The 13839-nt window shown below is 48.2% G+C and overlaps 4 protein-coding genes across 4 annotated transcripts; 1 reads left to right on the top strand and 3 right to left on the bottom strand.

Moving 5' to 3' along the window:
* Window positions 1–13: 13 nt before the first annotated feature.
* On the bottom strand, window positions 14–1447 carry CDV56_105330 (wax synthase family protein; the record flags this gene model as incomplete). The annotated part of the gene is made up of 1 exon (XM_026758949.1): window positions 14–1447. The coding sequence occupies one exon, from the start codon at window positions 1445–1447 to the stop codon at window positions 14–16; it is 1434 nt and encodes a 477-aa protein (XP_026614212.1).
* A 1675-nt stretch (window positions 1448–3122) lies between these two features.
* On the bottom strand, window positions 3123–3714 carry CDV56_105142 (putative short chain dehydrogenase/reductase; the record flags this gene model as incomplete). Its single annotated transcript, XM_026758761.1, has 4 exons — window positions 3123–3288; window positions 3342–3398; window positions 3472–3564; window positions 3614–3714. 4 exons carry the CDS (start codon window positions 3712–3714, stop codon window positions 3123–3125), a joined length of 417 nt encoding a protein of 138 aa, XP_026614211.1.
* Window positions 3715–7171: 3457 nt separating this feature from the next.
* On the top strand, window positions 7172–7669 carry CDV56_104831 (uncharacterized protein; the record flags this gene model as incomplete). The annotated part of the gene is made up of 1 exon (XM_026758450.1): window positions 7172–7669. The coding sequence occupies one exon, from the start codon at window positions 7172–7174 to the stop codon at window positions 7667–7669; it is 498 nt and encodes a 165-aa protein (XP_026614210.1).
* Window positions 7670–10239: 2570 nt separating this feature from the next.
* On the bottom strand, window positions 10240–13232 carry CDV56_104340 (argonaute/piwi family protein; the record flags this gene model as incomplete). Its single annotated transcript, XM_026757959.1, has 3 exons — window positions 10240–11718; window positions 11800–12086; window positions 12152–13232. The coding sequence occupies 3 exons, from the start codon at window positions 13230–13232 to the stop codon at window positions 10240–10242; spliced, it is 2847 nt and encodes a 948-aa protein (XP_026614209.1).
* Between the last annotated feature and the right edge of the window lie 607 nt (window positions 13233–13839).

Raw genomic sequence — 13839 nt, 5'->3', positions numbered from 1 at the left:
AAGCAAAATATAATCAAAGAATCTGAATCCCTGTCTGCCACCACTTCTCCCCTGTCCAAACCCGAACATACCTTCTCGTTCCTACCAACCAGCCCTCACCCTCAATCAAGCCTAATCTTCGAATAATACTGATCGGACAAGGCTCATCATATGCCCATGTCCCAGCGGCAGCCAGTTCGTCACAAAAAGGTGCGATAACAAGGTATAACCACGCATATGTCGAGATGAGGTTGAACCATCTCCAGCAAATGCTTCGTTCCGAGAATAACACTGCTCGTAACTTTCTCTGAAAGAGCATACCCAACGGTTGAAGCATGAAGAAGAGTAAGGCTCCGAGGTGCACAGAATCTGCGGGGACAAAATGCGTATGAATAGCACAGAAATGAACCAGTCCACTCAACATAAAAGCGATAGAATGCCTCAGAAATCTGGCCGTATCGTTGTTTTTGAAGTTGCAGGAGACGAAGTGACGCGCCGTCTCTGAAAATGCATATCGGTATGCCTGATGCCAACGTCTTCCCCACCACCCTTCAAGACCATAGTCGAAGACTGGTTCGAAATTGTAAAAGCTCTCGAACAAAGGAGGGTATAGCCATGGTGCGTTGAGAGGTACACGAGTCCATTTGATAAGACTCGGACAGACAGTGAGAGCTAGACTGATGATGAGAGGCACCATGGAGGCTATATACGCCATTACCGTGCGAATCCAGAGGACTGATACCACTGTGCGGAAGAGCCTGAGGAGTGCCGGCGAGAAGCGATATATCTGATCAAGAGGGTAGAGAGGAGCAGCATCAATGAGCCCCCAGAAGTAAGGGTCCAGCATGGTGAGGACTTTCAAGATATCCATAAGGAGGTAGTAGCGGGCTGTCCTCAGAAACGAGATCCGAACGAGATTCGAGGATGTCCCGTACTGAGGTAGCTTCCTGCCGTCTGTGGATGTCTGACTGATCTTTGGGAGAGGAGGTAGACCAGGGATCCTCCAGTTCCAGCCTGCACCGCGCAGACTGCTGAACATATCCAGTAGCCAGCTCAGTCGGTGGCATATCGAGTCTGGATAGCCTTGCCAATAGAGGGTCCCATTTGATGAAGACCTCTCAATCCGGAAGCAATCTTTCTGGACATCCTTGAGGAGAAGGAAGATGGCACTCCAGATGATAATAAAGACATAGTAGAAGCCAATTACGGTGCCTCCGCCAGTCAGACAACGTGTGTGCAGCAGGCTCTTGATGGCAAGGGAGCATACGAGTCCGAATGCTGAGTATCTGGCCTTGATGACCCATGACTGGCCTTTGACGGGAATCAGCAGGACCAAAATAGGGATGACCAGCACGAGGAAGTCATGCGGGAACAGCCACGGGGAAATGGTGCCTTGATCAATCAAGGCAAAGAACTCGGCTTCTTTCTCATGAAGAAATTCCCGGTATGGAATTGCAGATATTGACATGGTTCATGGGGAGTATATGAAGATGGGATACTTTGAGGTTCTGTTGATGAAGGTTGTAGAAAAAGCAAGGGGCGATATCAACATTGTCATGGTAACGCAACCCCGCTGTGGACTACCTCCATCACATAATGATAATCCGCATACGGACATGCGCTGCATTGATAATACTATGCCAGTGCCTTTCTTAGGATCTAACAAGTTCAATCATTACAAAGCAACTGCATTATATGGTTCCCATTGCACTCTGCTGATACCACTGAGGATGTGAGAAGGCAGGTCAATCTAGGCCATACAATCTGCCAGTGCCTTGTCTGTCCACTCGCTCAGCCAAGTTCTCATCGCGAGCCGCCTTTCAACTTTCGACGATAGGATCCCCATAGGTTCACAGTATTTGCCATTCCTTAAGTTCGTCCTCTCAGTCATCACCGCCCACAGCTGGTCATAAGCACTATCCGACGGCTTCACCACCTTTCCCACATTGGTCGCATAGATCAAGGCGCGGTTCCCCAGCTTGGATTCGCAACGAGGCCGGTGCTGACCATACCAGGGTGGATGGAGACGCTGGTAATTGCCTGCTACCGGCGGGCCAGCTCGCGCGCATACAGTATGTTGGCAGGCTTGCTCTATCCGTAGAGGACTCAGCCACCAAAGACGCTGAAGTTCTGGACGGACTTCCTATGAGAACTTGATCTCGCCACTGGCGTGCAATCTAATCCCAAAGACTTGGGGACGATGATACAAACGTCAGTCTCAGGTTGCTCCTTTTGCGTCCAGCAGAGGCAGACACTTCTGGATGAGCAGCGCATGGCACGGATGGTTGGTGCCAAACTGCCGCGGCTGGGTCATAATGCCGCGTTGCAGATCATGATGTACAGACGGGATTCCTGCGCGAGCACCATTTCCGCCGATGGCAATGTATTTAACCCCGTCAACTGGAGTGGAGATTGGACGAGCTTCCCACTTGTGGAGTGGTCAATTGCCTACAACAAATATCGCCAGTCTGGACTTCATCCTTGTCCAAAGTATCCTGCATTAGTGGAGAGCCTAGCTGCACGCCTACATCCTCGTGCCTTGCTCACTCCCCACCTCCTGCAACTCCATGTCAGCCGGTTGCATTATTTATGGGGTAGGATTAGGATTGGTAGTCATCGAGAAGGACTTCAAATATGCGAAGCACCACCGAAACTTCCTCCTACTCCGAGATTTCCTTGAAGCAAGGGCCTACAGAAAATTTATGGGTGGCTCCTCAAGCAGCAACCACCTGCCCACTCGGCGCAAAGTCCATCATGCTATCAAGGCAAATAGAGCGGCCTTAGCATGACGGTGCAGTGGACGAAGAGGGACAATTCAAGATCAACATCCAATATCACTGGCGTCAGCTCTGTGAAATGCTCCTCGATCCCACCGAGTCCGTGTCCAGCCGCCATTCTTCCCTCATGCATGGCTTGACCCCTTCCTGTGTCTGCCATAGGAGTGATTTATTTAATGATGATGGCCTGCATGCTGTCATGGCTTTTTGGGATACTCGTAATCGAGCAATCTCTGTTCCCTTCACCGGAAGGGAGATATAGAATGATCACGATTGCTACCTCTCCATCTAGAGTTGTAATGATAAGCAACTGGATTTGGGCTCCTCTTCCACCTCACTTTAGTGGCAATATAAATGCACCCTGTCTCACGCAAACAATCCCAGGGAAAAGTGTTCTGGCTTCAACTGGTCCTCTTGGATTCCCTGAATGAGCGGGTTCCCCGGATAATCGTCGAGATCCAGGTCCATGTATCCTTTGGGCGCCCATTTGCGTCCGGAGACAAAGAGCGAAGGGCCGTTGATGGTCTGGTCGCTGAGGATGCACAGCAGGCATTGTCCGGCATCTTCAGCCAGCGCCAATTGCACCCGGCACTCTTGACATGCGCAAAGGCCTCATCAGACAGGATGTTTGTCTTGACATACCTGCGTTTGACAGTGATTAGCGGTGGGAAAGAAGATATTCCAGAGGGGGGCAGATGACCCATATCCTACTTACCATGGTGAGATGACATTGATCCGACTGCCGTAATAGAAGGCTGTTCTCCGCAGCGAGTGCATTATCCCACGCGTCGCCCACTTAGTTTTGCACCTATTTGTTTCTTGTTAACATTCACTTCAGATCGGAAAGATTCGAGGACGGAATAATACCTCCAGTGACTATGGCGGGCTTTCCTCGGATGGTTTCACTGTTAATGGGCTTGGTGCAGTCAATGGGGCCTTTGTGTGCGTAGCCTTGCATTTTGAACGACAGGCCTTGTACTTGACCGGCAGATTGAATTGGCTTGACTTGTGCAAAGCTTGAAGCTTAGACGGTAAATTTGTATGTACTGAAAGGCGAACGGATGACTGCCAGGGAAAGGTTCTTAATCTAATAATGACGACTCTTTATAGTAGTCAGGTATGGATCTTTTGTGCTGCGTCATTCCGGCCTAACAATATGTTATGCTTGTACTAATGCAAGATGCTTACGGCGAAGCAATGGCCTTGGCCTTTGGGGTTAAGATGCCGTGCCATGCTCTATGTAGCAGGAAGACTTCAGGCTCATCTTTTGATTTCGATGTGGAGAATTGAGTCAAGCGATCACTAAGCATGATCGACTACGAGAGGGTTCAAGATATGAAGGCTTCTACTCCCTTAAGCGCATGAAGTACTCCGTACTCGGCATTGATAAAGCAGCAATCCACCTGCCTTCTTGGGAGTTCTACTAGCCAGAACACCGTAAATATCACCAAGCATAGTTAGACCAAGGAAAGGCTGGCAGTGAAACAGCCGCAGAGTCTCGCCAGTATCCGGCTGCATAAAGTCTCACCAAGGATCCCAGCCCTAACACCCCATAATTAAGTATTGCGCTGGCTAACATTGTTCTATCTCCCAGATGGAAGTCAATGACTGGATGCGCTTAGACTGGCTGACCGAATTTGCAAATCCATATCTAGCCCTACTGCTACGAATTCAGTATAACATCCTAGCACTGTACCCAGCCACAGGCAGGGACCTGCCGCCACAGCCAATAGGGCCCACAGGTATGATAATATAATAATCGAGACTAGCAGCAGCCCAGTCACCGAATCAGAAACTGGTGTCCTTACGGAGTACCATCTGCTACCAGAAACATGCACAGGACAGCACATTTTCGTACTGAGTGGCTTCAACCTGCCTATGTCAGGCTCGACTGATTTCATAGACACGAAGTCCGAAGGTTACATGTAATAATAGGGTAGCATTTGACTAGAAAACATTTCTGGAGGCAGATTAGATACATAAGAGAGGTAGGTAAGGGTGAAAGGTAATAAATAATACCAATGAACTAGAAGATAAGCAGTCAGGAAGTTGGTGTCTGATGACTGGCGGAAAGCTCCAAAATCATAACCGTCATAATTATGATTAAATCCTGATAATATAACCAAACCGGGGTTGTCAGCTAAGTAATGAACGGAAAAAATTGCTATTGAGGCATAAACTTGATATCAATGAGAAGCTACTCTTCCAATTCTTGCGAGAACCACTGTCTGAGATGGAGTAAAAGGGGGAAGGGAAGAACGCAAGAGAAAAACCGTTGCGCTTATTGAAAGCAGGAGATTTATCAGAGTGGTTATCACATTAAAAGAGGGGTAAAAACAGATAAAAGTAAAAAAGAAAGGAAGAAATAGCCACTAACTCTTTGTCTGTCATAAGGGTCCTTAGCAGGCAACCCAGGCGCGTGCGAGAATAGCTGCGGGAACATTGCATATAATGGCCTGAGCAACTAATAAATAGCATAAGGTATCTTTATTAACAGCAGATTTAACGCATGCTTTGACATGACCATAGCGGCCCAGTGTAGGGTGGAAAAATAAAAAGACCTTTTGCGCAAGGAAAAACGCAATAGAGCTATTGCTTTATGAGTTCATGGTCACACTAGAAAATGACCATAGCCCAGGCATATACTCTGTCTTAGACACAATTGCCCAGCCAAAATGAGGTCTACCCTATTGGATAGCCGTCCTGTCATGCCTGTCTTTGGCCACATACGTCATTGATGTATCATTCTGGAAGCAACGGGTGCATTAGTGCAAAGTAATGACAGTTAATCTCCCCATAATGACAGAAAAGGGAATGCACACGGCCTGAATCATACATAAGGACTAAGATTATCATTTGCCCCTTCAAGGCAATGAATGATCAGTCAAGGCCTGTATGAAAGTGCCTGCCTCTTGTGTCTGTCCTAGACTTCGGCCACTTTCGTGCCGCAAGACCAAGTCAATTACTGCTCGGATATCAAATATCCCAAGGATTGCTCGCATCTTGGAAAGAATTAGGCTAATTTAGAAGCACAAATCACCGGATCGGTTCGCGAAATGGAAAGGGGCCTCCGAGGGTTGGCAAAGCCCCAGCTTTTTAACAGCACACAGGCCAAATATGTCAAGGCCTTTCCGTTCTCAACTCAGTGGAATTGCTATTTATTCTCAAAAGAACTCCGAATCTGTCGATATCGACCATGAACTGATCTCTAGTCAATATTCCCCAAAGAATATACATTATGTCAGTCATCATCGAGGCCCTTCTTTCTTTCACCACTATGGAAAGTTAGGGTTACAAGTAGTCTCATCATTTCGCCACACATATATCCTTAATAAGTGAGATACATGATGTAAACCATTTTACTACTTCCCTGGCATGTATATCATCATGTACACGTTCCCCACAATCAGGCATAAGAGTTACTCAGAGAGTGGCCGCTCTAACTATTGTAGACCCGCATTAAAACATGTATTGCTAGGGAGGGTCTTGATATCAGTCTTTACTGGTTGCAGAAAGACTAATAGCCATGATCTGTAAGGCAGCTTGTGCCACCAGGGTCAAATCTCATTCCGATTCCATTTCTACTGCGTGACTGACCCCTTTGTATGGCACATATTGGTTTTGTTTAACGCCAATGTATCCCCCTCCAACCTCAATATCCCATCAATATGCAGTCCTAAGATCCGTGTTGAGGTGGACTCTGACATAGTCATCTTAGTACCTTCTTCTGACCAACAATGAGTTCGACAGCGGACCGAGATTTCAAGTGCACGTATTCCGAGTGCAATAAGGCGAGTTTTGAGGCTGAAACAACCTTGGCCTATATTAATCTCCTTATGATAGTCATTCAGTCGTCGCGCTGACCTGTCTCGCCACCATTTGATCCATACAAACGAGAGGCCATTCCAGTGCACAATCCCCGGTTGCAAAAGAAGATTCAACCAACGTACAGCACTCACGATCCACCTTCGGACGCATACTGGAGAGAAGCCTTTTCTATGTGTGGAAGAGGGATGTAACAGAGCATTTGCTGATGTAAGACGCCCTATGGTGATGGATACTGTGTCTTTTGGGAATCAGCCTCATTAGTATTGGCGCCGAGGATCTAAGAGCCATTTGCACTTTAGAAATCTACTTACGCCCGTCATCTACGTGTTCATACACGAGAGAAGCCATATCTTTGCTCGATTGGGCAGTGTTACAAAAGGTGTGTTATATGCTCCATCCTATCCTGCCTAGGGGACTGTTACTGACCGTTGTCTTGCGAACATAGGTTCACTCGCAGATCTGTTCTGCTCAAACACCAGCGGGACTGTCTTCATCAAAGACGAACCGAGCCACCTCAACACAGCCCTCAACTTCTTTTTCCTAGCGATGGGCCTCCAGAGCCCAATATCAATCTCGGACGAAACACCATGCATTGCATCCCCCCATCATCGGTCAACCCTCACGAGATGCCAGCTCTCCCAATGGGCTTCCCCGTCGATACCCTGTACAACACTGTGCCGCCAGATGCTTTTCTCGCCGACATATCCACCATTGGAAGCACCGGTCTCTTGTTTACAGGAGCCAGTCAAGCACCGCTTCTGGGTTACGGGCCCTACCAACAGACCTGCTTTTCTGACTGGCCTCTGCAAACTGTGCCAGAGGCGACATTTCCCTCAATCCTTCCCAGCCAGAACTTTATCCCAGAACTGAGGCCGCAATTTATGGAAGACATCCTGCCCTTGGCTGCGGAGACCTATTCCGGACATCTGGAAGAACACCCGAATCATAGATGGCAACCAGTCAGTCAATCAATACATTCCCAAGAGTTGCAAGCTGTGAACCCTGCTGATTCGATTGCAGTTATAACCGATCGAAAATATGTGACCTTCGTGAAGACAGTTCGTCCTGACCGATTCAAGCCATAGAGGGGGTAAGATCAGGCTAAATACGGTCATTTCCAGTGTAATTAAACTGAATACATTACAATCGGCCATGGCATCTGGAATAGAACGTTCACTATTGCCCTTCTAAGAGAAGGTATTTCTATCTTGTTGGTTGCTTGCCATATCACCCATGTCTTATGGCAACATTTCATTTTCGAGGGATTGATTCTTGAGGCAAAAAGACCAGAAATAATAGATAACACGGTATTGCAAGTATCTTAGCGGACTACTGTTGTACAAATTATTAATAAGAGACACACCCTTCTCACCGTAGATTCAAATCTACAGCCAGCGCAATGGATTTGCCGGCTATACAACCTCACCTTCAGGGCAATCCATGAAAATATCAAAAAGCACATGCGCCATTATTGGTTAATATTATAGCACACAGTTGATCTCATATTCCATCGCAAGGGCCTAGGGTAAACCGGCGCAATTATACTATAGGTCAACATCTTCAAACCTAAGCATAACCCTATTTAATGCTTTATCAATGGTCCAATCTAAATAAAAATATAATGATCTACTTTTATCTAATGCTACTGAATATAAAAGGCTCGACCACTAGGATTAGCAATGACAGGGAGTAAGCTTGTTGGATGCACCTCGAAACGAAACCTATTCCCTTCGATTCAAGTCAAGTACTTCTCCAAAGGTGGCAAAGATACATATACTCAAACATGACATGAACGCCCCGTGGGGAAATACGCAGGAAGTTGCTCAATTGATCGAAGCCTGTCTGCATTGTCAAAGCGACTGATGAAGCCAGTATTACCGCACTGCGTTGGGATTTGGCTTGTTGCCAATCAAATGCAGACGTATCGACGGGGAAAGATTACCTTGGCGAATAACAATTGACACAAGCTGTGCATAAGTCATATTTACAGATCCTGAACTGCTCACAGACCCCAACCTCTCTCTAACGCCTTCACTGATTGCCTAGCAGAGCGCCTGGCACTAGTTTAGAGGATACTTGTCTCAATCCTTCTGATAAGATGCACGGGGTGCCAATGCCATTTGGAAGAATTAGCCGGTTTCTTCGAAGGCAAAATGCTTTAGAGCCGAGCAATAGTTGGACCATACGGATTATACTGCATATCTAAGCCCCATGCACCGAGTACCGCCGGCACTCTAACAAAAGTACATTCAGTATCCCTGTTCTCGAGACGCTGATTGGCCTTTGCCCCAAACTCTGCCAGCACGCGGCTGTCGAAGGGACTTTCCGGTGCGCCCTCTTTCGCGCCACAGGGATGCTGAAGCAAAGCCCGGAGACTACTGTGCAACAAGCCCAGCAGGGTAACCAATACCTCAGGAGTTTGGCAACACGTCGGATTTCCTCCAAATCATGCCGTATGATGAGTGGTTGGGTGTTTTATCCGGTCATATGATAAAAAAAGCCCTAGGTAATCTGCCAAGTCTGAAATTTCGAGCCGCCAATCAACTATAAGTCGTGGTCTTTTAATAAAATCCAATGCAGAGCTCATGGTTGCATGCCAGATATCTTAGCACTTTAGCAGAGCTTTGCCAGGGAAAGAGAAACGTCTAGTCGGTACTTCGCGGCCACGTCTTGTCTTATTGAGTTTCGGGATTTGCAGGGCGTTTCCGTATGGGTCAAGTTGAGTAGCTCGAGCCCAATATTTACACCCAATAGGGGTTCTTTCCAGGTCAGTCCTGATTTTGACTTGTGCAGATGTCCAGTGTTGTCAATTCATTGCATCTCCGAACTGCGCCTACTGCGAACCCACATTTCCGCCCTACAGATAGATCAACATGAATATGTGACTAGAACAGTTGCTAACTGCAGAAAGTAACAGAAAGCAGCAAATTGAATAGCCAACAATGCTGTTACCATCTAATTCTTCCAAGGGAATTATTGCGGTCTCTCACTGCGAGGGAATTAGTGAGAAAAACACAAAGGGAACTAGCAAGACTATCCAAAGTGGATCAGTAAGTGAATCAGTACGAGTCATGGTAGAGTTCTATTCGTATCATTTGCATTCTCGCTTTGCCAGATTCTCCTAATCTGCTGTCGACTCCCTTACTGTTCTCTCCGCTGGTTCCCTCGCAGTTTCTCATGCGGATGTTTTTACAGAGACCCCTGCAGATGCTCTCCCCGAGGCTCTGTGGATTTCGGGGATGCTCCCTAATAGTTTGTTCCTTCCTTTTAGAGACAAGTGTCAGTGATCTGTTTTAAGTGTTCTAAGGTGACACTTTACACTTAGATGGAGCATATTTGAGCAAAATTATGATATTCCGCAGATATAAGCGGGAGCAAAGCATGCTGCCTCGGTGAGCATGTAGGAATCTTGCGGAGGTTGGTAGATTCTTCCCCCCGTTGTGGCTGCATCAACATCATTCTAAGGCATGCCTCTTTGTGGATGAAAGTAGGTCGCACATACAGGGCCGACTAGTCTTGCAGCAACCAAATTGAGCTCCTCTATCACTCTGATGTACAAATTATAGAAGAAAGGCAACCATCTCCATGCACTGGGGAAATTCAAATTTCCTGACTATAATGGTCTGCAGAACTGCCAAGGTCCTAAGCTCAAGCCTCAAATATAGAACATGGTATCTCGAATAGCAGGATGGAGGTGAATCTGATCGGGTGCCTCTTGTCCCCGTTCACGAAGGTAGCTGAGATAGCATCGCACTCGGGAACAAACCAGATCTGCATAGAGCACTGGCGGGACCACGCTCGGTACCCTGGTTGCTCGACCATATCCGTAGCACAGACCGTGCGTTAGCGTCTGTAGATCATCCGCTACCAAAGACAATGGGTCATCCCCACCCCGATAGCGTCGAAATATTTCATCATAAATGACAACATAGTGGCCAGGCCGGGCGGTGCCACGCACCGCTGTATGCGATTGGAGGTAGAAGTCCCATAGACCCTCATCCGCCACTCCACGATCGATAACAGTGCCATTGTGAGGATTCAGGCGTCCCGGGGGACCTGCCTCATCGGGGTAGAACCTCGTATGATGGCGCTTTCCCACAATCACAATCGATATGCGCGGTTTTGGATCGGGTCCACCACCTTGGGCCTCTTTCCTTGGGCCGTAGATTTCGTCGCATGCCTTACGGAGGAGGGGATATTCGATATCTAGCACGGCCTTGTATTGCGACTTCGAGACGCCGTCGCGGTAGATCAGGATGTTCTCTGGCAGGGTGCCACTGTTGTGTTCCTGCCACAGACGTAGTCGCGAGCTCAACAACCGGTCTATACCTGTCACAATCTCTTGTCTTGGCTCCTGCATGGCGACAGCGGCTGGCCAGTGGGCCAGGGCTCCATCATCCACAGATGCTACCATGGCCGCCACGCTTGGCGCTGAAGGCCGAATGGAGGAGCTGGACTCTTTCGTCGGATGTGTCACATCCACGCCGATCACCATCGTGCGCTCGAGCTTTGTGCCAACGCTCTTGAGCATATGGTTGCAGCCCCCGAGTTTGAGGTTTACTTTAAGGGCCAGGTTGGCGAGAAACTGATCGTTTGCACGGACGAGCTTCTCGCCTACAACGCAAATGTTAGGAATACCATACTGGACGTCACACAGGTACTTGATCAGATTGTAAAGGGTCTCGTCCGGCTCTGGAAGAATGACTAGAACAAAAATGGACTGCTTGCCATATTGTCGGGCTTGAGCTCCCCACGCATGGAGAAATCCGTGAATTTGTTGCAGCGGGCCACACTGGCCTGTCTGGTATGTCTCCGAAGGTGACATATGCACTTCGACGCCGGGTTCGTGTGGCGGGCACCCTTCAATGCCGAGAGCGATTAATTTGTTACGAAAACCAGCCAGTGCGCGTTCCATCAGCCGCCGATCGTACTTTTTAGTTGGCCTACGGCTCACGATCGATATCGCGGTCCAACATTTGACACGTGCTGGTGTCAAGAATTGTATCCCTTGCAGATTCCATGTGGCCGCCTCAGTCAGGACCTCCTTTCCCTGACCATAATTCACCTTTGGCGCGGGGAGTACGCGCGCAGGTACAGTAATCATTGTGTGATTCACAGAGCATCCAAAGGAACGCTGATAGATCGAACATGCGATGATAATTGTCAGTACGATGGCAGCCGTAACATACTAGGAGATGCTTTAATCAACACCTACCAAGCATGCCACACCATCAGGCGGCCCCAAAAGCCGTTCGATCCTCCTTGTCAGACCCTGTTGCCAATGCCGACTGTTCCTGCTATTGTTTTGGCCCCAGGTCCCATCCCTGCCGTTATTACCCTCGATCGTTCGAAGTAGCTGACGAGTATGCAACGGACTGAGTGGAGTTCGTGATAACTGGTCGGGCAAGACCCAACACACTTCCGCAGGGAGATATGATGGATTGGTCTGGCTCCCAGTGTTGACCACGGGAAGATACGGATCACGCAGGACGATTCGGTGAGCTATCGTAACCTCACAAGCAATCAGCTGAGTTCCGTGAGCTTCGGCATGCCACAGCTTTACTTACCTTCCCGAAAGTAGTTTGACACAGTCGTATACCCTTCCGATGCCGACCGTTTCCTTTTCGTCGGACTTCCCGTCCACGATTGTGAAGTTGAGCTAGCCTCTCGAAAGAACTGAACATCTTGAGCTCCGCCACCGGGACGGCGCACGATAGGAGGATAGGTCATGTTCTTCCCGTCCCCGGGCATCGCCAGCCCCACAATCGTCTTGACCCGTGGCAGAGATCTCTCGCCCCTCATGTTCGGCCTCAAGTGGAGAAGCTGGACGCGCAGGCCTCGGAGGTACGCTGCTAGCTTGCCCATATCTGGGCCCTTGTCACGGAGATATGTCATCATTAGCCGGTCAAGCGGCTGCGCCTCGTAGCATGCAGCATACTTGGGTTGGATGTTCACCAATAACCGATTATCTGGGATTTGAACCGACACAAATAAACCCGTCAAGGCGTTCAGGCTTGCTCCCAGGCTGATGGGACTGTCCACGTCGAAATGCTTGTTGGATCCCACTGAGACGAATTGGGAAGACGCATACCGGGGATAGTGGCCGATGAGGATGTTCAGGGCTTGAATGAATTCTTCTTTGGTGGGCACTCCGGGACCAACCTCCTTGTCCTTTCTGTGGTCCGAGGTTAATTGAGCCAAAAGATCCTCTGATGCGAGGGTGCCAGTGTATCGGACCCGGAGGTGGTAGGTATCCTCTGCATTGGAATGGACAAGCAGGGGCTGATCGGGAAGGGCAAGACGACGCCTCGATATAAGGCTTTGGCGGCCATCAGTCGCAATGTTGGATTGTTCCTGGCAAAAGTGTGTTCGCAACAGGGAAAGCATGACATGCTTGGGTATGGAACACGACCGAGGCGTACTTGCCTTGCCATCGGCGGGTGGACAGATTTCGACGTTGTACCGGTACAGGCGGAGGTCAGGATCCAGCTTCAACTCATAGTAATTCACTCGCAGAACCGTAGGCAATCCCGAAGCTCCATGGCCTGGACGCCGGGGAAATCGGGCGTTCTGAGAGTGTCCTGCTTCATTTCTGATGTTGGTTGTTGTTATCAAATGTGGCTCATCGGAGTTTTGGGCGTGGTCCATTGTGAAGGGTCATTCAATGGATCAGAGATTCTCTTCCTTGACAAATTGACTCATATGTTTTTACAGATCGAAGAGAAACAGAGAAGATCTTTTATGCACTTTATTCAGATATAGGTCAGTAAATAGTGCCACCACGGAAATAGCCACTAAGTCATCATCTCGCTTAGTTCATATAGAGATCATGTCTTAGGCACGAAGATGTCTTAGCTAAGGTCACAAAGAATAATTCTGAGAGCAGTAATTTCACCTATGCGTAGGCCTTGGAGTGCAATCTCCAGATCCCTGGACGTGTACATGTGGTTAGGGATTAACACTGTGCAAGTTTACCCTGGTCTTTTGCTTGTAGCTCTTCCTTTGCAAAATATGCCTAATACCTCTGGATTCCTTAATAAATATGTTTTTCCAAACATCCTGCAACCCGCAATGACATAAAAAACTATCCCATAAAATTGCACTCTCCTTTGTGGTCTGGAACATCTCTTTGACTAAGATCATTGTCCCAGGAGTGATATCAGGACTGTCTCATGTAGTTTAGCGAACGTATTACTACTTTGAAACGTTAGTATAGATCCATATAAGAGCAATTATAAAAACATGTACGGCAATG

Source organism: Aspergillus thermomutatus (assembly GCF_002237265.1).
Source record: "Aspergillus thermomutatus strain HMR AF 39 chromosome Unknown NODE_101, whole genome shotgun sequence".
Lineage (NCBI taxonomy): Eukaryota > Fungi > Ascomycota > Eurotiomycetes > Eurotiales > Aspergillaceae > Aspergillus > Aspergillus thermomutatus.
The sequence above is the reverse complement of the archived record's forward strand: the minus strand, read 5'-3'. Positions and strand labels throughout refer to the sequence as shown.